Source organism: Pseudonaja textilis, chromosome 8 (assembly GCF_049901715.1).
Source record: "Pseudonaja textilis isolate UNSWEBS1 chromosome 8, rPseTex1.2, whole genome shotgun sequence".
NCBI lineage: Eukaryota > Metazoa > Chordata > Lepidosauria > Squamata > Elapidae > Pseudonaja > Pseudonaja textilis.
Genome location: NC_141997.1, coordinates 52,742,452 through 52,764,842, shown reverse-complemented (window position 1 = coordinate 52,764,842; position 22,391 = coordinate 52,742,452). Strand labels below are relative to the sequence as shown.

The window sequence follows — 22,391 nt, the reverse complement described above, 5'->3', positions numbered from 1 at the left end:
AGGCCTTCATATGAAAGGACAATTAGGATTTTAGTATTTGTAACGGACACCCAGTAGGGTGATTGAAATATAATGAAGGCTGCTGAAGGATATTGTTGCTTCCAAAGGTACAGAAGGGATAAATGAGGAAGACAAACAGAAAAAGCTACAACAGGCGGTTCTGTTTATTAAAAAAAACCCCATCTGTGTTCAGAAATGACCTTGGGAAGTTTGCAAGCTGGGTCTTTCCAGGGCAATTCCCGGTTGTCCTAGGGGTGCACTTTGTCAGGGGACACAGGATGATCCACTGTCCTTGACTTGGTGCTTTTCACCTACAGCAGGCAAACGTCTCCAAGCGAATGGAAGAATAGCAAAGGGTACCAGGGCCGGGTCACCAAGGATGCCTGCAGACAGCTAAGAACCGTCGATCCGGTGACAGGAAATAAAAACTCAAAATGAATTGAGGCCAGGAAGCCAAGGACATCCCGGAGTCCCCCCAGCCCCTCCAGGAGGAAGGGTGTTCCAAGGAGACCAAGCACTCCTGAGGGAAGGCAGCCGTGCTTAGGGCTCCCAAGGCAGAGGGAAAGCCCTCCAAAGCCCTGCCCTGCTCCCTTCTTCTCTAACCAGCCACCCTGACCTCAGGCTGAGTCACGGAGAGTCCTGCAGGCCTGGCGAGTGCACGGAGACAGAAGGCGGCCTGGGGGGTGAGGGACGGGACATCTTTCTGCAAAAAGGGACAAAGGAAGATTCCCCCAAACTAACATATAAACCAGGATTAAAATCTGAAACTTGGGAGGTTCTGGAGCAGACCTTCAAGCGGAGCCAGGCGGTTCCTGCCAGGTGGCATGGATCCCTCGAGGGCAACTCTGCCCACCTCCCTCTTTCAGCGTCTGGAGCAGCAGCTTCCTTGGTCGATGCCCTCCTGGGACACAGCGACACCAGGGCCCGGGACCAGGATCCCCTCTCTGCCGATGAAAGAGGGGCTGCCAGGCCCTCCAACCAGCCCTGGGCCCCCCAACCCTCCCCCCCCTCCTGCCTTTAGCCTCGTTTCTTGGCCCCACCCGGGGGGGGGGGGGGGGGGCCCTTCCAGGAGCGGGAAGCCCAGAACTTTCCAGAATGCAGCTGGTTCTGCTCTTCTCAATTGGCCAGCCCAGCTGGGCCCTGAAATGGGCTGCAAGCAGGCAGCCAGGACTCCGCTTGCTTGGTCCAATCCCCGCGCGACGCTTGCAAGCAAGGAAGGGGCCAGGAAGCCTCGCCAGGAAGAAGATTGCAACAACGGCACCGCTCGGCCCTTTCCGGACTCCGAAGCATCAGAAGCGACACCGGGGCTCCCTTTGCAGGAGGCCGCTCGGGATCATGCCCAGTTTTTTTGCCCGAATAAAGGCGGAATTGCTGCACGGGGACCGAGGTTCAGGCTGCGGGTTCGGTGGCAGCAAAGCCTTCGAGCAAAGCCCCCGGCACGCCCGCTTCCCCTCCCCCCGGAGGAAAGACCTTCCCCGCCGTCCGTAACGCGCATTCACACGACACGCGAGCTTTCTCCTCGGGCTTCGTGACGTCAGCGCAGCCGCTGTCCCCGGCCTCATTTGCATAGCCCCTCCCGGCACCCAATCCCGCGACGCGCCCTGCTTTGCATACGCGAGCCGGGCCAATCAGCGAGCGAGGGGCCGGGCCACCACGTGCTGTTGCTAAGCTTCGGCTTCGGGGTTGTTGCTATAGCGGCCGGCCTATCAGCGCCCGCGACGCCCGGGCCCTCCACGCTCGTCCGCCTCCGCGGGCGGGCCCGGCGTCCCCCTCCGAGTGGCGATTGGCCGCTCGGCGGCCCCGCCTTCGGCGACTGGCGGGCGGGCCTGTCCGTCGAGCGAGCGACCTGCCAACCGGGGCGGGAGGCGGCGCGCCCGTGGCCCCAGCCCGTCGAGGTGGCGGCGGCGGCGGCGGAGGCGATGGAGTGGAACTCGCTGCTGATGCTGCTCGAGGCCGCCGAGTACCTGGAGCGGCGGGAGAGGGGTGCGCGGGGCGGGGGAGAGCGGGAGGGCCGGGGGGGCGGGAGGGCTCCGGGCCTCTCTGACGCGGCGCTTTCTCCCCGCAGAGGCCGAGCACGGCTACGCCTCCGCGCTGCCCTTCGAGCGGGCCTGTGCCCGGAGGAGGAGCGCCGCCAGGAAGGCCCCCGGCAGCCGGTGAGTGGCCCTGCGGGGAGGGGAAGGGGAAGGGAGGGGGCGCCGCCGCCATCTTCTCCTCCGCGGGGCTCCCTCCCAGCGCCGCCGCCGCCGCCGCCACGTCGCCCGGCCCCGTCCGGCCCCAGGCCCGGGGGAGGGAGGCTGGGCGGCTGCCCCGGAGGCCTCCCGGGCTGAGAGCGGCGGGGCAGGCCCTGGGGAGGAGCGGACTTCAACTCCCAGCATGCCCCGGACGGAGAGGGGGGGGCGCCCTGGGCGGGGGGCGGGGCCAAGGGGGCGGGGCCCGGGGTCCCAAAGGGCCGCTTCCCCTCCTCGCCCCAGAAGCCCCGCCGGGCTGAGCGCTGCGGGAGGGAGCGGAGGGGGCGAGTGGGGCGGCCCCCCTTCCGCCCCCGCTCCCTGGCCCGGCCCGGAGGAAGTGGGCCCGCCGAGGCCGGGCTTGCCTGGGTTGGCCTCCGGGCCCCCTCCCTCCTCTGGCCCCTCGGGGCTGGCTTTGGCCCCCGGAGCCCAGGCCCCTTTCCCCCTGCCCGGGGGAGGCAGGTTGGGGCGGGGGGGCCGCCAGGGGGGGCAGCAGCAGCAGCAGCAGAGCCCAGAGCCAGGCAGGTATGGCGGGATCCCGGGGTGGGGGTGGGGTGGGGGGTTGCAAGGCGGAGCTTTTGCTGGGCCAAGAGGTAGGAAGCAGAGCCGGCCCTGGCCGACCAGAGGGGAACCCCCTCCAAAACTGACCTGGAGAAGCCGGTGGTGCCTCTCTTGGGGTGCTGGGCCAGCTGAGGACGAGGGAACGCCAGCCGGGGGGCTCCCTGTCACCCCGGGGGTGTCTTGTCATAGGACGGTGGCTCTTGCTGTGACTGCCCTGGATTGAATGGAGGCCTGCCCTAAAGTAGATCTCAAGGATGAGGACGCGGTGGTGATCCCTGACTCGGGTCTCCGTCTTGTTCTGACAACAGTGATGGGTTGCTTAACTGCCCTGAATGAAAGGCGGTGTGTCGAAACCAGGAATCCCGCAGGGTGTGAAGCCAGAGTTTTAGATCTACAGCAGCTGTGGAGAAGCCTTGCAGTCCGTCTGTCCGTCCGTCCATTCCCCCCGTGAGAGGCCTTGTGGGCAGCGGCGCAGAGTCTTCCAGAGGGCCTAGGCGGGGCAACCCCCTGGGCACATGCTACACTGAGCCCACCATTAGCCCCGCATATCCGCTACAATCACCACCCGAGAAATAATAGGCATTTTATTTTAAATTTCTGGCCACGGGATTAAGCCCCCAGCCTTTATCCCACGGTGGCATTTCCCCCTTTGGCTCCATCTGTGATTTGGTGCCGGCCTGTGAAATCCTGGCTCTTCCCTGCCAAGCGGTGGGTCGGCTGCACTCTCCCAGCCTGGACCGTGTGGGGTGTTTTTGCGGCACAGGTGCCGTAATCGCTGCTGCTGGCCCAGCGGTGATTTCCCTTTCATTCCTGGGGATATTTTTTCCTCCCGTAGATTCCCAAAGGAGGGAAGGATGAGGTAATTCAGTTTACTCTGAAGGGCCCACGGGATGGCTTCCTTCCTCGGGATCGGGCGAGAGTGTCCTGGAAGGTTTGCTGCTTGTTGAACAGGCGTCGACATTTAGCTTTACCTTCTTCAGTCAGCAAGAGGAAAAACATGCCTGTTAAGGGAATTGTTTTCTGCCGTGGTCCAAGTTCATGTAACCTTCAGTAAGTCCTGTGACTGAGCTTTCGATCGTGTCTCAACAATCAAAGTTCAGTTTGAGATACTACAGAAATTTAATCTGATTCAGGGTTGATCTTAAAACTGGGCTAAACCTGAGGAAGACAAAGAAACGCTGTTCTTTGTGTACTGAGATGTGCCTAAGTTCTTTAAAAACAGTTCCTATTAGGAACTTTTAAAACAAATGTTTCTATTTGTGTTAATACATAATCTAAAGTATTATGAGTTAATACTTAATATTCTAAAATATCATATTCTCTGTTTTTCATAGATCCTCACATAATGAATTAGAAAAACATAGGTAAGTGATGATTAACAGACTTGATAGAGGTATTAATATACAGAGATGGTGATTCAAATGTGGTATTGATAATTACTTATTTGCACATTGACAATAAACACAAGCTTTCAATATTAACATCAGTGTTAATAATTTATGCAAGTTTTACTCATTTGTGTACTTATACATACCATTTTTATGGGGGTAATTTTATACCTACATATTTCATCAGGAGTTTGCAGCAAATTTGGAAGGTTTTAGGAATTCGTTTTAAACAGTTATACTAAAACTCTTGAATGATTTATATTTTGATTCCAAATAAAATTCTCCTTAATAAATTCTAATTTCATTTTAAGGAATTGTAACTGCTTATGGACACATGACTCTTCTGGAAATAGGATTCAATGAATTTAAGCAATTTAAAAAGAATTAAGCACTCCATTAAGCTAGAAGAAAAAAATGAAAGCAACTTCCCATTCCTAGAAAGTTAAAAGAAGAATTTGGTGGCCTGCCAAGTTTAACAATAATAATAATAATAATAATAGTGCCCCTTGAAAGAGTGGAACGGGGTGTTGGAGTTTTGGCGGCTGCTGCTGAAGACTTGGAGAATTCATTAAAAAAGAAAAACTCACTTTGGCAGAAATAATAAGCTGACTAAGAGGTGGTAGGTTCAGCTCTTGGGCCATGCAACACAAAGGTGTTCGTGTCAATAATGAATATATGCTAAATTGTATTAAAATTCAGGGGTGCTGAGTTACCACCAGCTTACAAAGTCCTTAGGAGGCGAGGGCCAAGGGCACGACCGGCCATCCACACACCCCAAGCAACCTCCACACACAGCCAGGCGCCACCCACAAAATAGCCCAAAGCCCTCGCTCACTTCCCTGAGGATGGGCTCCAGCGTGAGTCCAAAAGCTCGGAAGACTAACCCTCTGGGGCCAGTGGCCGACCCCACCTTGGGGCCTGTGTTAAAATTCAGCATGTATGGACGTACGTGCTGGTGTATATATGTATGTATGTATGTATATGTTTGGGAACATTTGTAGTGCTTGTTAGCTGCCCAGCCTCATTTGGCAAGTGGGTGGCTGTGTAAGTTTAGTAAATAAAATGACTAACGAAGATCTTGCAGAATGTCAGTTTTCACAGGCTGAGAGCCTGGATTCAACTCTGTTTCCCAAACGCCCCTTGCTTGGTTCCATTTCCAAGTAGTGGCTGCTTTTTGCCCACACAGTGAGACGTTTTAAATGCCTTTTTTTCTTGGAAGATGCTCCAGGGAAAAGGATGAAGTAATCCTTTCCTTTAGGCAGATCAGCAGTCACAACGTCATCACTTTCGCTTCATTAGAAGGCGCAATTAACTAAGGAAGCTATTGAGAAATGTGTATATTACAAGTTTGGAAGAATTATTCTAATTTTGTTTCCGGCACCACCTTTAAAGATTTGTCTTTGGGGATCCCCTGGTGAAGCAGGCCACTGTAAATGCCCCTGGTGTTGGTGTTGAAAAGAAAGGGAAGAGAAGCCCCTTCCCTTGAGTCAGGACTGCCTCCCTGGGGGTGGCGTTCCAGGGTGTGGTGCTCTGGAGCAGGCGAGGGGTGAATGGTCACGGGGCCTTGCAACTGCCAACGCAGCAGCAGCAGCCGCCGCAGCAGGAGAACGGCTGTCCAGGGAGTCGGGGCAGCTACCCAGTCCTGAGAAAACAGACAGCTGCCTCCAGGAGCCTCCCGACGGGGAGCAGGTCTGAAGCCCCCCAGCCCTGGGAGGGGAAGCGGCCTGGGCAGACATACACACACACACACACACACCCAGAGGGAAGGTCAAGGAGGCAGCAGCCGTCCCTTCCAGAGACACGTATACTTCTGGCTACCAAAACAACGGGTTCTCTCTTAGTGACCGACCGCTGGACCTAGAAAGGCACCTGGCTTTTTCTGCCTTGTTATTAAACTCACCAGACCAGTCACTGGCCTTAACACCCAGGGAGTTTTATCTTGGGTGGCAATTTTTATATCTGTTCACCAGAAGACTCCAGGATATACCAGATGAACGTAAAAGTCAAGTTTCACAATCTTTAAATCACACGAATATTTGTACACTAGACTCTAGTTAGTTGCTTCATTTCGTTTAACACGAATGGAGTTTAAAGAACAGGCAGACTGAGGTGGAAGGAAGGGCTTGTCCGGTTTTCCCAATAACTTGGTCTCCGGCTTTTAAAACCTCTGTTTAAGCCCGTGTGAATGTACCCAGGCAGCAGCCTGGGAGGCCTCCCCGTTTGCAAGCTGAGCCAGGGGAAGAGTTGAGGGACCCCAAGCGATACTTTTAAGGAGACAGCCGGGAAGAGGGAGCCCCTGTCTCGGCTTGTCTGTACCCAACTGATAGGAGGAGGTCGTTCTTTAAAACCAATAAGTCTCCGTTTTCCTGCCCCGTCTTTTGTCACCAGTGAGCAAAGGAACAGTAACGACGCTGGGGGCATCCTGGTGGGTTCCTGCCTTCCTACTGTTGATCTAAATGGCAAATTCATTCTTCCTTCCTTCCTCCAAACCGGACACTCCGGTGGGGCGAATTGGGTGAATGAGGATGGCAAAGACAGTTCATTCTGCAAAAAAATCCCCAGAGCTCAGTGGAAAATACCGGTTCAGTCAGTGAGGAAAGGAAATTTCCATTAGGAAGAGCCTGAGTGAATTAATACAAAGTTTATGATAAAATACTTTGCACAGTCTCAATCCACCGTGGCACACCTCAGCTGTCCTTCGTAGACCTTGGAAAGCTGTGGAGCGGCATGGTCAAAAACTTATCAGAAAGCTCAAGGTTTCCGTGGGCAGGTTTGGCCTGGAGATCGAGGGAAGCAAGCGGGAGATTTAATAGAAAGGCTGGAGATCACGTTATTTTCGTTTTTCTCTGCCTCAGAGAGAATATTGCTAAACCTCAGAAAAGGGAAGGGTAAAGAAAAAGGGAGGAACTTTGTGTGTCAGTAATTAAAATTATGGAATGAGTTACTCGATATTGCTAGGGCATCGTTTAGCTTTAAGAGCATGTTGGAAAAGAGAAATAGCCGGTCACTTCCAAGGAACCTGCAGGAATCCCATCCCCGGGAATCCTGCTTGGCCCGGGGCATCTTCCGTTGTGGCCTTTGCCTTTCCTTTGTCTCAACAAACCGCGTCCCGATGCCCCTCTGTCGTCATGCGGTTTGCCTGGATTGGTACACTGAGCGTGTGAACATATTTGGCGATTCCAACACGTAGGGCTTGTTTCGTCTTCCTTTAGTTCCCTGTCGACGCATTACCTCCAGTATGGGAGGAGGTCTCTCGTAGGCAGGAGCCGCGAGGCATCAGTGCCAGGGGAATGGGCTTCGTTTCTTTCCAGTCAGTCCCGTGTGGGAAGGAGGGCGGGTTTTGAGGGCCGACGACGCTAAAGCAGACTCCTCGTTTCTGTCCGTTTCAGGAGAGCGAAGCTCCGGCTCTACTTGGAGGAGTTGAAGCAGCTGGTCCCTTTAGGAGCTGAGAGCACCAGGCACACCACCCTCAGCCTGCTGAAAAGAGCCAAGATGCATATTAAGGTAAGCCAGGAAGAAGCTGGCTTGGTTTTGGCCTTCGCCTAAACTGTGGTGGAAACGCTGCTCTGTGGCCTCCTGAACCCGGGCTTAGCGTCCCAGGAGTCAGGGCAGCTACAGTCGCAATGGGATGGGATGGGGCTTTATTCGTTACCTCGACACATTCCCCCTTTTGGCGGGGGGGGCGTTCAGGAGAAATGCCAAATGTGGCGCGCTTACAGTGGCGCATTGTAAAGAAAGGGAACTTCCAGCCATGACTCCTGCTCTCCTCTATTTCTTCCGATCATTGCAGACTTCGACTCAAATTTTTTAAAAAATCCCCACTTCAAAAAACCTGGCTGAAATGACTCAGAAATCGCACGATCTCGTTGATAAACCATGTCTTTATAACTTCCCCGTTTCCTGAAGTTGCCCCCTTTCAGCCCTCCTCCTGCGGTCCCCTGGCGCTCTCCTGTTGCCCCCAATCCCTGGAGGAGCATCCTGGAGCTCCTGCCCACCTGGGCCCGGGGGGGGGTAGTGGGCGCCCACCGCCTGGAATTATGTCCCATGGGAAGAAGCCTACACGGTTTTGCTTCCCATAGGCACAAGCGCACCTTTAAACAGGGAGACTCCTAGGGAGGGGCCTTGATATCTAAGAAACAGACCCCCACCCCACCCTCCTCCACCACCTCCTCCTCCTCCTCCTCCTCCTCCTCCTCCTCCTCCTCCTCCTCCTCGCTTAACCCAACATGCCAGCCAGGTGTATTGGTGGCTTATTCTAAGGGGTTCTAAAACCCCTGGATTCACAGCTAGAGGTGAACTCCACCCGTGATCCCCTTCTCCTTGTTTGAACGGCAGGTCACCAGACCTGGAGGGCAGAGCCCGATCTCCCCGTGGGTGGAAGGGACGGAGGCTCCCTGGAGGTTTACCTTAGAGGGGGGACGGAGGGGAGGCCAAAGGGGGCCGAAAGAGGGAGGGGGTGAAGGGCTCCTGTTTCTCCTCCTCCAGTGCAAATGGGCTTATGTGGACTTGGCAGCAGAGGCCCTGGGGGGGGGAGGGGGGGGCTCAGACGCCCCGTGCCGTGGATGAAACGTCCACTTTAGCCAATAGGAAAGGGCTTGCTCTTATTTGCCCTCTCAACTTACCCGCATCGAGTTCTTTGCGACACCCACTGCGTCCTCCGCTCAACGCAAATGTCCCATCCTTGGTGACTCCCTCTTGGGGAAGGGTGAGACCAGGAGCCTCTGAAGCTGGGATTCTTTTTTCTTTCTTCTTTTGCTGATGGGGTTCCGTGTCCTTTGAGCCCTTCTGCTTGACAGGCTGCCCACCCTTGTCGCCCGCAGCCTCACGTGTGCCTGAACCGACCAAGCAGGGTGGTTGGGGAAAGGGAGCCTTTTGGGGGAGGAAGGAGGTTAGGTGGGATTGTTTTCCCCGCTGTTGTTGTTGTTGTTAGCAGCAGCAGCCGCAGGGATTCGGCTCATTTCTGTCGAAATAGTCGGGGGAGCAAGTACTCGGGGGGGCCCCCCCTTCTCCCCGTCCTGCCCCCCTCAACCACCACCATCCTGATCGGCGGCGGCTGGGAAAAGTCTTCAGCTTCCGGGCCTCCCACCCTTTGCCAGGAAGAGTGCAGCTGCCCTGTCCCTAACGCAGAGAAGAGACCATCGTGGGCCGGCCAGGGCAGCCAGGCCCCCCGGGACACCCCCCCTCTGCTGCCCAGGGGCTGGCCGGACGTGGGGGGGAAGGGGGGCGGTTTCCCTTGTTAAGCGGACGGGTTTTCGTTGCTTTGGCTCCGTAGAAATTGGAGGAGCAGGACCGGAAAGCTCTGAACATCAAAGAACAGCTGCAGCGAGAACACCGGTACCTCAAGCGCCGGCTGGAGCAGCTCTCCGTGCAGGGCCTGGAACGGGTGCGCACAGACAGCCTCGGGTCCACCATATCCACGGATTCGGAGCAAGGTGGGTGGTTCGAATTCTGCAGCCTCCCCTCTCAAGGCCCCCCCACCCTTGAACTGCCCCGGGGGTGGTGGGGGACACACCGAGCGTGCAGCCCTTGAGGCCCTTCGGGGCTTTGAAACTTCCTTCTGGAAAAGGACATTTTGGTAGCAACTTGTGATGGGCTGGAAAGCGAATTTAATAAGCAGCTAGGGAGGAAAAGTGGCTGCTGCGGAGAAGAAGGAAGCCTGAACGCCGGAGGTACAAAGCGTCAAGGTTCAGCGTTCCTTTTTTTTCTTTTTGCAAAACAAATCACAGCTCAGGCTGCCACGATTAAGAGTGTTAACGTTGGACGCTGTCCCAGGACCTCCTGGGGTTGAGGGTGGCATTGCTGCTATTACTGCCCCGAATGAATCCTGGACTTTACTTGTGGTCACTAAAAGTAATAGTTCGTTTGAGACTCTCAAGTTACCTTTGAAGTGTATTTATTGCAAGCGGACACCTTTTTGCCCAAACATCCTAACCCAGGAAGGTGCAACCTTGGAGACTTCCGGGCTTCCCTTCCCAGAACTGCCCAGCCAGCCATTGGGGCCTGGGGAATTGGGTGGGGGGTTGAAGTCCAGAAGCCTTAAAGGTGCCAAAGTAGGCGAGCTCATCGGATGAACGGTTTCTGCCACTACCCCCAAAACGCCCTCCCTCACTTGCAGACCGGCCAGCGGATGGATTCCAGGCCGAGGTAGACGTGGCCCATAAATGAATAAATCCTCCAGAACTTCCCATCTGCCTCTGCATTAATTTGAACATTGGAAGCCAGTAATACGGGTTTTTTATTAAAAAATGCAAAATATAGGAAGACCCGAAAGGGAAACCGGGAACGACTTGCCCCCTAAAACAAGGGAGTGTTCTCGAACCGCAGGGGTGTGTGTGTGTGTGTGTGTGTTGGACGATGGTGAGCAGATTCAGCTCTGAAACGATGTCTTAAGTACAGACAGTCCTCGACTTACAACAGTTCACTTAGTGGCCATTCAAAATGACAACAGCACTGAAAAAGGGGGCTTGTGGCTGTTTTTCACACTTTCCAGCATCCCCTTTGTGATCAGGGGATCAAAATTGGGAGCTGTGGCAACTGGCTCCGAGCTGTGACCGTTGCCATGTCCCAGGGCCACGTGGTGCCCTTTTGTGCGCACCTGAGGAAACCCCGGGGGAAGCCAGGTTCACTTAACAGCCGGGCTAACCATTTATCAGTTGCAATGATTCACTTAACAACTGAGGCCAAATTCGCCTCGCCAGTGTCTCCCTTGGAATTGCCGCAGGTTGAGGCTCCCCGCCCTGCTTGTGGTCTGCGGGCCAAGCGTCCAGCCGATGCAGGCCTGAGACTTCTCCTCTCTTCCCCCACAGAGGTGGACATTGAAGGCCTGGAGTTCACCCCGGCCGAAACGGACAGCAGCGGAAGCGCCAGCGAGGCAGAGGACAGCTTGCGAGGCAGCTCGAGCGACAGCGGCTACGCCCGGCCCCACAGACGCAGCAGCACCGCCCGGCTCCTGTAGCCTCGGCCGCCCGGATCCCCTCCTGGGAGCCTCCCCTCTGGGGCCGCCAACCCGCCCCCCCCCCCTCAGAAAGCGGCCCTGGGCAAGAGGCCTCTGCCCTACCCCCACCCCCACCCCCCTCCGGGGCTCCCTGGGCTGTGGATAAACACCGCGGTAGGAATCATGGCTTTGGGGCTCCCCCCCCCCCGCAGATTAGATGGCGCCTGGGGTTAAAGATTCTTCTTGGATTGGGTTGGATTGGGGGGGAGGGGCTTTCCTGACCCCCCCCAGGAGTCCAGAAGTTCCGCTGTGAATAAATGACTTGGACCCATTTTGACGGGTTGTCCCAGGTGTTGAAAGGCGGGGGGTCTCAGCCAGGAGCCGCTCAGAAAGCCGCGTAACGGTGTTTAAAAGGTGGTCCTGGGCACCTCCAGGCTTCCATCTCGGCCGGGTCCTTCACCCCAACTGCCAAAAGCCCCCCGTGTGTGTGTGTGTGTGTCTGTGTGTGTGTGTGTGTGCCGTCTCCCTCGCAGCTGCTTTGGATTCTGTGGAAAGGAAAAGGGGGAAGCTTTGAAAGCAGGCTGCCCTTTTCGAAGGAAGAAAGCAGAAACCGCCCCAGTGTGGAGAGGCGGCTACGTTGGGCTCGTCTGGAGAGGGGGGACCCCAACCCTTTCAGAGGAGGAGAGGCGGGGCGGGGGGAGAGCCAGCCCCATGGATCCAGTTCCCTGCAGGGACAGCCCCCCCCAGCCCCCCCCGGGCGCTTCCCCTCTTTCCTGGCAGCTCAGGCCGGCTGTTCCAGCAGGGTCCTCCCGGGGGCTTCAGTAGGCCGGGCAGGAGGGGCTTCCGATACCCACAGGCCCCCAGGGCCTCTCCCCCCTCCCCCCCCCGGAGGCTCTTAGCGGTAGGGCTGCCCCGGAGGGTCTCCGGCATGGGTCCTGGCACCAGCCGCCCCGCCCGGCTCCTCTGAGCTCCCAGGTTCCCCTTCCTGGATCTGGCTCCCTTCTGCGCATTTCCCTGCGGGGGGGGGGGGGGGGGAGCCAGGCAGGTGCGCCCCTCAGGTGTGACATCCATGGCTGCCTTTGATCAAGGACCCCCCACCCCCCCCCGTCCCCCGATTGTCTCCTCTTGCAGGCAGGGACTGTGAAATGGGCTTCTGGGTCCAGGGAGGCCCAGCTGGATCTCTTGGTCCCTGGGAGTGGGTCGCAGGGGGTCCTCCACCCCCAACTGCAAGGGGGACACCCCGATTTTGCAAAACCCTTTTTGTGACGGCCGCCATGGTCCTTAGACGTGGCGGTTCAGGGAAGCAGCGCTTCCCCCCCCCCAAAAAAAGGACAAACCAAAAGAAGGAGGTGCTTCTCTTGGGCAAAGCTCTCCGAAGACGGGAGGCATAAACGCCGCGGTGTTGCCCAGCACCCCAAATTCGGTCATGGGACTGCAAGGGTGGGGGGGCACCCTTGGAAGCTAAAGCCTGGGTCTCAAGCAGCCCCAAGGCGGGTCCATCGCTGGGACCAAACGGTTGCCAAGCGACCGTCCGTCCGTCCGGAGGCTCCGCATTCAGCACTCCAGGACTTTTGTTGGCAGGTTTTGAGTCTCCCCATGGCCCCCCCCGGGGAGAGTGTGTGTGTGTGTGTGTGTGTGTGTGTGATTAAAGCAGCCCGGTTTGTGTCGTTCCTCTATGTGGAGTTGCCAATAAACTGAAAGGAAAGTTTAGCTTTGAATTTCAGTATTGATCCTCTGATTTCTAGGCTATACTGGCAGTTTTCAAAATAACAAAATGCTCTTAAGATTTGCCTCATTCGTTTAGCGTTCATCGAGCTTTTTAGGGTGCAGTTACTCCACTTGTAGCAATATTGCAGAGTTGTAATTGAAAACAGTTTAAGCTTAGTGAAGTAATTAGTCTGGCTTGCTGATAATTAAAAATGGACCAATCTTTGCATTGAAAAAGGTCTTTTTTAAAAAAAAAAAAGTGATAAAAAGCTATATACTCTCTAGCCAACTGGTTTATTTCCTATAGGTATATTTCCTATAAAATAGTCTGTATTGTATTTTCCTAATTCTTCTGAACTACTTAAGTAGAGAAAGGACATACTGAACCCAACCGGAGTCTCAGGGACTCTTCATGTTTTATCATATTGTGCCTTCTGAACTTCCTTCCTTCCTTCCTTCCTTCCTTCCTTCCTTCCTTCCTTCCTTCCTTCCTTCCGTCCGTCCGTCCCAATTCTCGAGGGTGTCATTTTGCCTCAGATTGAACACTGAGCTTATTTTACCTTTCCACAAATGGGGAAAGACCCCCCCCCATGGTCCCATACCCCCCCCCACCCCCCGTGAAACACGTAATACTTGTGCCTCTTGGGGGACTGGGGCGTGAGCAACTCCCCCCCCCCCGGTGCCCTTCCGAGACAGGCGTGTTCGGCCAGTCCAAGCGGTTGAGGCGGCCGGCTCCCCTTCAGAGGCTGCTGCCCCGGGGGGGACCAAGCCCTCAAGGGAGACGGGCCCTGGCGGGCCAAGAGGCCGGACCCCCCCTGCTCTTCAGCCGGGGCAGCCGGTGGCAGGATCAAATCAGTGCCTTTGGCTACTCCGCTCCAAAACGACGATTATGTGCTTTTCGGCGTTGAAGACTTTTAAATCTGAAACGAAAGTAGAGCCTGCTAGGATGGGTGAACTGAACCTTTTGTTGGTTTCTTTACGTTCAGTTATACTTGGTTTTCCCTTTGGTGCTACGAATCAGAAAATTAGGAATTCAGTTCTGGCAGCTCAAGACTCCCGATTTGCCTCTGAGTACCTCGGATTTGTCCTCAAGAATATCCTGGATTAAGTTACCTTTTTGTAGCCATCCCTCCTTTGTCCGTGAGGTTATTTCTGGCAGCTGCCTTTCAGAGGAATAAAACCTGTTACCTGACTTTGCTATTATTTAGCATTACTAGTATGCTACACACTTTGTATATTTCTCAAGTCCCCGCGGGGAAGGGTACACAGCAATATGAGGATTGGGTGTGGCTGATGCAGCGGCGTTGATTACTACTAATTCCTTTGGATTATTTTGGTTCCAATTTCCAAATCAGTGCTTTTCCTTCTAGAGGCTTCAATAACCGTTGATGGGGAAAATTGCTAGTAATGTTAGTTTCCTCTTACAATATAATGAATTTACGCGTGGCTTTTAGAACGTTTGTTTCATGAAAAGCAATTCTTGCACAGAACTTTCCTACCGGAAAAAGAAAAAAAAAGACATATGGGAGAATGGAAAAGAGACTTTGTGAAAAACACCGTTGACCTTCTGCCATTCTGATGTTTTTAAAAACATGTTTAACGAACTCTTCCATGCTGAGTATCAGTGGCTTTGTAGAACTTTTATATTTTCAATAAAGGTTATTCAATATTCTGAGCTGAAAAGTGCCGGCGGTCCCTTGTTTCCGCTTAGTTGCGGCTGCTGTGGCTGGTGCGTGAAGGCTCCGGGGGCCCCGGTGGCAACGTTAACGCATCACACCCAAGAGCGGACCCTGCCTTCCATGCTGCACGCCGGGGGTTGGGAAGGGTGGGGGCGAGCTCCTTGCGCCTGCCTTCAGAACGGTCTGCTGGATCCTTTGAGCAAATCAATCTGTCTTTTAAAAAAGACCCAAGAAATTGGATGCCAAGGCCCAGGCCAAAGCCCGCCATATCGGAGGCCCAGCGCTGGACCTTTGCTGGAGCTGTGGTGCGGTGGGAGGCATGGCGGGATGGTTGCCACGATCAGGGACGCCCCTCCACTGACCTCGGGACGACCAGAGCAGCCGGGCCATCGGTGGGCCCAGGGAGGCTCCTGAGAGGAGCTGGCCGCTTCCCTGAAGGATCTGCTGGAGGGTGGGGTCCCACTGCGGCCTGCCCGGAGTGGGTGGCTGGGCCCAGGGGTCCCATTGCTCCTCTCCCTCTGGGCTGATCCTAAGGTGGCCCTTGGCTGAGGGAGGCTTCCAGGGGGAGACGGAGCCCCCCTTGGCCCCAGTAGGGAGGGCCGGAGGGAGGGAGTCTGACCCCCCCCCCTTTGAGCCGTGGCCTGGGGGCCGTAAGGGCAGCGAAACCTCTTCCTGCATGGCCTCTGCTGACCGTTGTCCAGTGGCCCCGGTCAGAGTGGCTCCGTCTCTACGGGGGAGGGGAGGCCACCCAGGAGTCTGTTGGGCGCCTGGTGGATAAAGTCACAAGGAACGATTTTGGTCGCCCTGGTCCAAATCTTCTTGGAGGCATCAACCAGGGGAAGGGATTCCCCTCCAGAAGGTGTTGGGGTTCTGTCCCTGGAGGCTTTTGAGCAGGCGGCCCTTTGTCGGAAGGGGTATAGGGGCTCCTGCCTGAGCGGGGGGTTGGACTAGAGGACCTCTGGGGTCCCTTGCAGCTCTGTTCGGATTGCTTGCTTGGCTCCAGCCTAGAGTCCAACCGGTGACCAGTTGGACACGGTCTGGAGGCGGCTCCTGGGTCAGCTCAGCCACCTGGTCCTCGGGTCGAGGCCTCCAGTACGGCTGCTCAATCCGTTTCTCTTAAGGGGTTTAATCAAACGATAAACAACAACTAAGGTAACTTTTTTTTAAGAAACGAAATGGGGAGAAGAAAACGGGAAAAGCCAGAGGGGGATGCACGTCGCGTCTAAAATCACCCCAACAATTCGGAGCAATGTGTACATTCATAGTGCAGGAGGTGGCTTTCGAGAACCGTTTGATCCCCGGTGCCCAGAATAGCATTTCCTCACAAGTTGCCTTTGGGAGGTGGGAATAAAATCTTCACAGCCACACTTGTTAAAGTAAGGCCGTGTGAAACGGTCCCTTAAATAAAGCTGAACTTCGTTGGAAATAATAGAGAAATTAAAATTTGGAAAGGGCATTAAAATTTGGAAAGCAAATAAGCTACCTTTAAGATTTAAGGGTAAACCATAACATTAGGAGACTTCTGGTTATCTCCTTTGCTTTTCCCTCACTGATAATGATCACGATTATCGCTATTCTGTCGCTTTGCAGGTCCCCTGAGAGCTCCTGCTCCAGACACAAACTTTGATCTCCTAACGCTAATCAATCGTGGGAGCCACTAGAGGAGAGCGCCTGTTTGCCTTTCCTCCGAGTAAGTGCGTGCTTAGTTGGTGCCCTTTCTACTTCAGCCTGGCCATTCGGGAAGGATACCTTATGACCTGGGCTTATCGTGAGGGTGCGAGGAGGAGGAGGAGGGAAAAAGGGGCAGGAAGGAAGGCACCAGGGAGCTGAGAAGGAGCGAAGGAGTGAAGGTTGCGGTTGGGTGGAGTTGATGAGTTTCCCCGAAAGGAAGGGGAGACGTTTAGGGCGCCAAAGCAAAGATCTGGGATCCTGGATGGAGACGTGGAAGAAAGGCTAGAAAAAAATTAGAAACTCACGCTGACCAAACGGTGTAAGATTTCCTTTTTTCTCCCCTAAGTTCTTTTGCTCACTAATTCTTGCCGCCCTGCCCCCCCATCCTTTTTGGGGGGGCCCTTTCCAGAGCCTCGCTTGCCCTGAACAGGAGTAGTATCTCAGCCAGTCCTTTCTGAGGGGGGTAAGGAACAAGTGAGTGCAAGGCAAAGTGAGAGACGGCCCTCAGGTGTGACTCAGGTCTTCTTGCACTGAATGGGTTCTCACATGGAGCGTGATCCGAAACGATGCTCTCGCATTTGTTCTGAAATCGCAACGCTTTCGTGAACGCCGGCCCAGGGCTTCCCGAGGAACCGTGAGCCCTTCACGAGCTGGCTCTTCCTGCTGAATTTTATTTCCCTGAATAAATTATCTGGGATTCAGAGGCTGCGGATCACACCTGAGTCCAGTCGAGAGGAATAAAACCGCAGCTGAAATCCAGGGAATGGCGGGGAAGAGGAGGTGGCTGGAAACTCTGCTGCAGGAGAACGCAACTTTGACCTGCACATTTTCGGGTGGCGGGGGGGGGGAAGGAGCTGCTTCCCTACTGAATTTTAAACTTTTTTTACACACACACACACACACACACACACACACACAGCATATCCACATAGATCTAGAGATTCAGAGATATAGACACACATTATTAAATCGATACGCCACCCATCTCAATGTGCCCCCCCAACACACATACCACATGACCCAATTTATTGGTGTGGGGCAGGAGGACAGAAAATGCCTTGGCTGGAACGCAATGGAGACAGGCCCTTAAGGGTCTTAACATTTTAGCACTAGGTATGATCCTTGTGAGGTGGAGAGGCGGCTGTTTCCACAAAACGTTTCTGGTTGGTTTACCAGGCACCTCGGGGAAGATTCAAAAAGAGGTGGCTGCGAACTTTATTCCGCTGGGAGTATCCAACCATTGAGGGGACCTTTATGCGCATGGTTTAAGCTTCCTCCGCCCTCACCCTGTTTTGGTTGAATAGCCATTGGGTGGTTTATTAGGGTTTTGGGAACGTGGATGCCACATTAAAATGTGAAGAGAATGCTGAATTATATACACACATTTGGAATTATCCTATATAAAGTGCTACGGGTTTCCTGAGCACCGAATGCCGCAGAACCGCTTCTCAGTTACAAGGGAAAGGCGGTGGCGGCCTAGATTGAAGCTCCTCCCGTCTCCTCATGAAGTGGGAAGGGCTTTGGACCGGGGTTATGCCAGGCGGTCCAGCACGAAGGCCCTGCGGGTCCAAACTGCATCCTCACCTAAGTCACTTAGGATGCAAAAATGTACCGACAGATCAAAACAATTCTTGAGAAGGCATGAGTGTAATTTCAGGGTGGCTGAATTGGTTGTTCAGGGCTGCCGCTTCTGCAGCTGGGTGAGGAGGCGAAGAGTTGTGTTTGAGCCACTTGGGGACCTCACGCCTGTCCTGTGACCCTGGCAGAGTTTACATCTCTCTGGTTCTAGGTTGGATCTCTCCCTGACCGGTTTCCATCCGTTACTTCTTGTCCTGCCCTCGGGTGCTTTGGAGAACGATTCGTCCCCCTCTTCTTTGGGGGAGCCCCTCAGATATTGGGACCAATAAATGGCCTTCTCTTCTTTGGGCTAGGAGAGAACCCGGCTCCCTCAACCTCCGCCCTATGACTTGGGCCCCAGACCAGAGGTGGCCTATTCAGCAGGTTCTGACCGGTTCTGGAGAACCGGAAGCGGAAACTTTGAGGGGTTCGGAGAAGCAGCCAATCCCGCCTCTGACTGGTGGCTTGACAGACTCCTTCCCCTGCCACGCCCACCAAGCCACGCCCACAGAACCGGGGGCAGAAAAATTGGCACTCCACCCCTGGCCCAGATCCTTTCCCCCCTTTCCTGCTCCCCTGGCCCACAGCCCCCCCCCCGGCCTTCTGCTGCTGTCTTATTTTACCTGGTGGTTTTTCACGCCACGATCCCTGGTGTGACCGGCTGCCAGTTTCCGTGGGTTCGTTTCACGGGGATCCTGAGCTTTTCGGGTCCCTGCCTGGCTGGCCTTTTTACCTGGGAAGTGCAGCTGCCGGCTGAGCGGCCCGTTTGGGTGAAGGGCTTGCGCCCACCCCGCCTCCAGCCAGGCATTCCTGCCTCCCCCCCACCGGAGAGGCACCTCTTGCCAGGAGGCCGGACCAAGCTCCCTGGGTCGATGTGAACAGCGAAACGTGGCTCTTGAGTCACCCTTGGAGAAGGCTCTGGCCTGCCTCGTTGGCTGCCCCGATGCCTCGCTGGGTTGCTAAGGAACAGCTCCGTGGGGCGTTTCCTAAGTATTTATAATCTCCAGTATCTGATTTATCCCCTTTTCCCTCCCTTGAGAGGAGGAGGAGGAGGAGGAAGAGAGCCGGGGCTTCCACAGCCCCGTTCATGTCGTGCTGCTTCCACCCAAGTAATTAACACGGAGACGTTTCCTCCACTGGCTGAATTGCGGTGATGTGAGAAATGACCCAGGACTCCATTAACCGGGGAAGAGAAGCCGCCAGGCCCCCTCAGAAGCTCCTTTCCACGCGTTTTCCACATCTGTGGGTGCAAACTCACCAAGACCTCTGCTTTTATTCCGTGACCAAGGGGGACGATCCAGCCTTCCTTTTATTGTTGTATTTCTTTATTTCATTTACCAAATACATTGCCCGCCCACAGGGTAACTCTGGACGCCTTGCAACCTTAAAAGATAAAACTCTAGAAATAAACTATTATGAAGCTGTATGAAAACAACATGCAGTACCTAAACAATCGGGAGGGAGGGAAAGAGGCGGGATCTGGCATTACTCTATCTACCGCCCCCAGCGTGAAGGCCTAACCTCCGCCAGAGCCCAGGCTTTAGGCTCCTGGTGCCTTGCAGTTGTGTGGGGAAGGAAAGGTCTGAATTGTTTGCTAGAGAGTCAGAAACGAAGAGAAGCAATACAGCGTCGACCACACGCCTTGAGGGTTTTGTTTGTGTAGCTGCCCCTCTCGTCTAGTGGGACTGACGAGGAGTCACCTCCGCCGCCAGCCCACCTGGGCAGAGGCTTTCTGTAGCAACGGCCGAGCTGTGGAAGAGTTGTAGAGCTCCTTGCTTGAGGCTCCCCTGGCTTAGCAAAACGCCTCACCCCAGGAACGTCCTGGAAAAGCTGTTGGACAACCAGAGCGGGAAAGAGTGTGTGTGTGTGTGTGTGTGTGTGTGTGTTGCCTAGGAAAAAACTCTTAAAATGTTTGTCTGGATTTTTTCCAGAATCCTCTCGGGGCAGTCTATTTGAAACCAAGGCATCCTGCAGGTAAAGGTGGAAAGAGATGCCGGGCCGTCTGCCCAACACGGTGGTCATCTCTGGAGGTTTCCCCATCGATTGGGAGAAGCTTGGAAGGAAGAGAAGGCCACCGGTGTGGTGATGCCCCTATCGCTTTCCTTACAAGGCTTCCTATTATTTTCCTACACAACAGAAACCAGAGCCGAAACAGAAGCGGCCAGACTGACAATCTAGGGAGTCAACGTTGTGTTGACATCGTCTTTTGGTGACTCTGGAAGGAGGGGAAATGCCAACAGCAGCCCACATGGGCCCCCTGAGCTCCTTGTACCCATGACGGAAGAACAAACCTGGCCCCAGGCCTTGAAGGAGCATCAACCAGAAAGCAGCTGGGGACAAGGCTGGCTCTGTCCCGAGACTTTTCCTCCTTCCTGGCCTGAAGTTCTCGGATGGTTGTCAGAGTGAAGTAGCTCCATCAGCCATGCCCCCACAGAGGAACAAGAGGCTTTGTGGCTTGCCTGCCTCCCTCCCACCCCTGTCTCAGGAAGACCCACCTGCCCTCGTCTGCTCCCTCGTCTGCAAGGCCCTCAAATGCAGAGAGCCTGAGGCTGGAGCCCAAGCCACCATCCCCACAAGCCAGCATTGCCTGCTCCTGGTTGGAGAGGTCAGGAGGACAGGCGTGATGGGGCAAACACAGCTCTGGGTTCTTTGTATGGGTGTTGCTGCCTTCCATACTTTTTTTGACCATATCCTGCAAATTCCCTGCCTCAAAGTTTTCTCCGGCATGGCAGCCATTTTGAGGTTGATGTATTTACCAAATTCAGAATTGGAAGGGACCTTGGAGACTAGCAGTTCTCAGTTTGCCTCAAGAAGTAATCTAGAGCCATCCAGTTTCTCATTTGGAAGGGACCTTGGAGGTCTTCTAGTCCAACCCCTCACCCAAGCAGGAGACCCTATACCACTCCGGACATGTGGCTGCCCAGTCTCTTCTTGAAGACCTCCAGCGCTGAAGCACCCAGAGCTTCTGAAGGCAACCCATTCAAACCCATTGACCAAAAGTTATCACTCTCAGGAAATTTCTCCTTAATTCTGGATTGAATCTCTCTTTAATGATCTCCCACCCATTGTAGCTTGTATTTCTTGTGGTTGTATTTCTTCTCTCATAATCCCAAGGAAAACAGGGAAGCTGAAAAAAAGATTGGTTTTCTTAGTATGGCAACCATCTGCCATATTTATTTATATATATATATATATATATATATTGAATTTGCGAAGTATTATGCAAGGAGTCCTAAGAGAATTTTTGAGCTAGAATTGTTCTGCAAAGTAGAGGAGGGGAAAACTCCAAAAACAATGACAAAACGCTGTTAACTAGCTACAATTTTTGGGGGGGAAGCTGTTATTTCTACCAAAGGAAATATTACAAAAATACTGACTGGAAGGTTGTCCAAATCTTTGCACCTGCCACATTAATTCTTTTCTTAATTGGAATCTGAAAATATTGCCATCTAAGTAGTAAGCACGTATTCCCATTAGCAGAAAAATGTGTTTCTAACTTTCTAACACATGGTGGTTGGGTCACTGTCTACTTACTTAGAAATTCACTGAAGCAAAAAACTTGAACAAAAAGCTGCCTAAATCTTTGCATGCACTGTAGATTCCTAGCATATCCCACGGCTGTAGAAATCCCCCTGGCTCGGATCACCCGGGCTTTCCCAAAACCTGCTCGCTTGACCCTCAGTTGGAAGGGTCAGCAAAAGCAGCCAAACCTGAGCCCCCCAGTTCCTTCACTACCGTCCTGAGGCCCAGAGTCCCTTGGCGCCTGCTTCCTTCTGACCGTAGTTTCTCCGTAATAAAATTAGCCGGCCGAGTTCCTTCGTAGGAAGCCTTTTGTGTAAAAGTGAGGGTGGGGAGACCTGTGACACACCTGTTTGTCTCTGGATGATTTGCGGCAGAAGGCTACAGAGTTCAAACCCCCGAAAGACCTCATAACAGCAGCAAATGAGGTTTACCTGCTCTAATAAGGAAAGTTTGGAACGTAGAATGAGGAGGGGATTGTGCAGGGAAGGTTTTGCAAGTTCCTTTCAGTTTTGGTATTCAGAACAAACACAAGGATCCAGCATTCTTGGTTTATGTTATTTATTTATAAAATTTGATACCCGCATTTCATTTCCATCATAATATTCCAAAGACATAGGCTGGGTTTGCTTGACACACTCGTCCACGGTTAACACAGCCCCGTTTTCTGGATCCATGGGAAACACATGGAACCATCCGCGAGCGAAACGGGCTGAGTTCCCCAAACAAACAAGGCTAAAATGGGATCGTTGAGGATGTCACAGCCACAGCATAGAGGATATACTCTGGCTGGTGGGTCCAATGGGAAAACAAAACGGATCCCCAAATCTGGTCAGTGCACCCACTGTCTCCCGAAATACAAGGCCATCCCCATCTAAACCTAAAACCAGGAGGCCTGGGTGCCGCAGGCAGAGGAAATAGACAGGGAAATACACCGTGAGCTGGCAAAATACACTGGGGCTGTGTGGAAGAAGAGCAGAAGGGGCCAGGCTGGGCGGCTGGGCAAAGCGGGCGGAGGAGGTGGGTGTCCACTTGGAGCTACAGGCTGGCTGACTAAACCTGGAGAGCTAAAACTCGGGGGGGGGGAGTA

General features: G+C 54.1%; 1 protein-coding gene across 1 annotated transcript; it reads left to right on the top strand.

The window, feature by feature from the left end:
- Positions 1-1,813: 1,813 nt before the first annotated feature.
- On the top strand, positions 1,814-14,490 carry MXD4 (MAX dimerization protein 4). The gene is made up of 6 exons (XM_026720441.2): positions 1,814-1,983; positions 2,066-2,153; positions 4,121-4,150; positions 7,564-7,678; positions 9,447-9,606; positions 10,981-14,490. Exons 1-6 carry the CDS (start codon positions 1,920-1,922, stop codon positions 11,127-11,129), a joined length of 606 nt encoding a protein of 201 aa, XP_026576226.1. The 5' UTR covers positions 1,814-1,919; the 3' UTR covers positions 11,130-14,490.
- Positions 14,491-22,391: the final 7,901 nt, after the last annotated feature.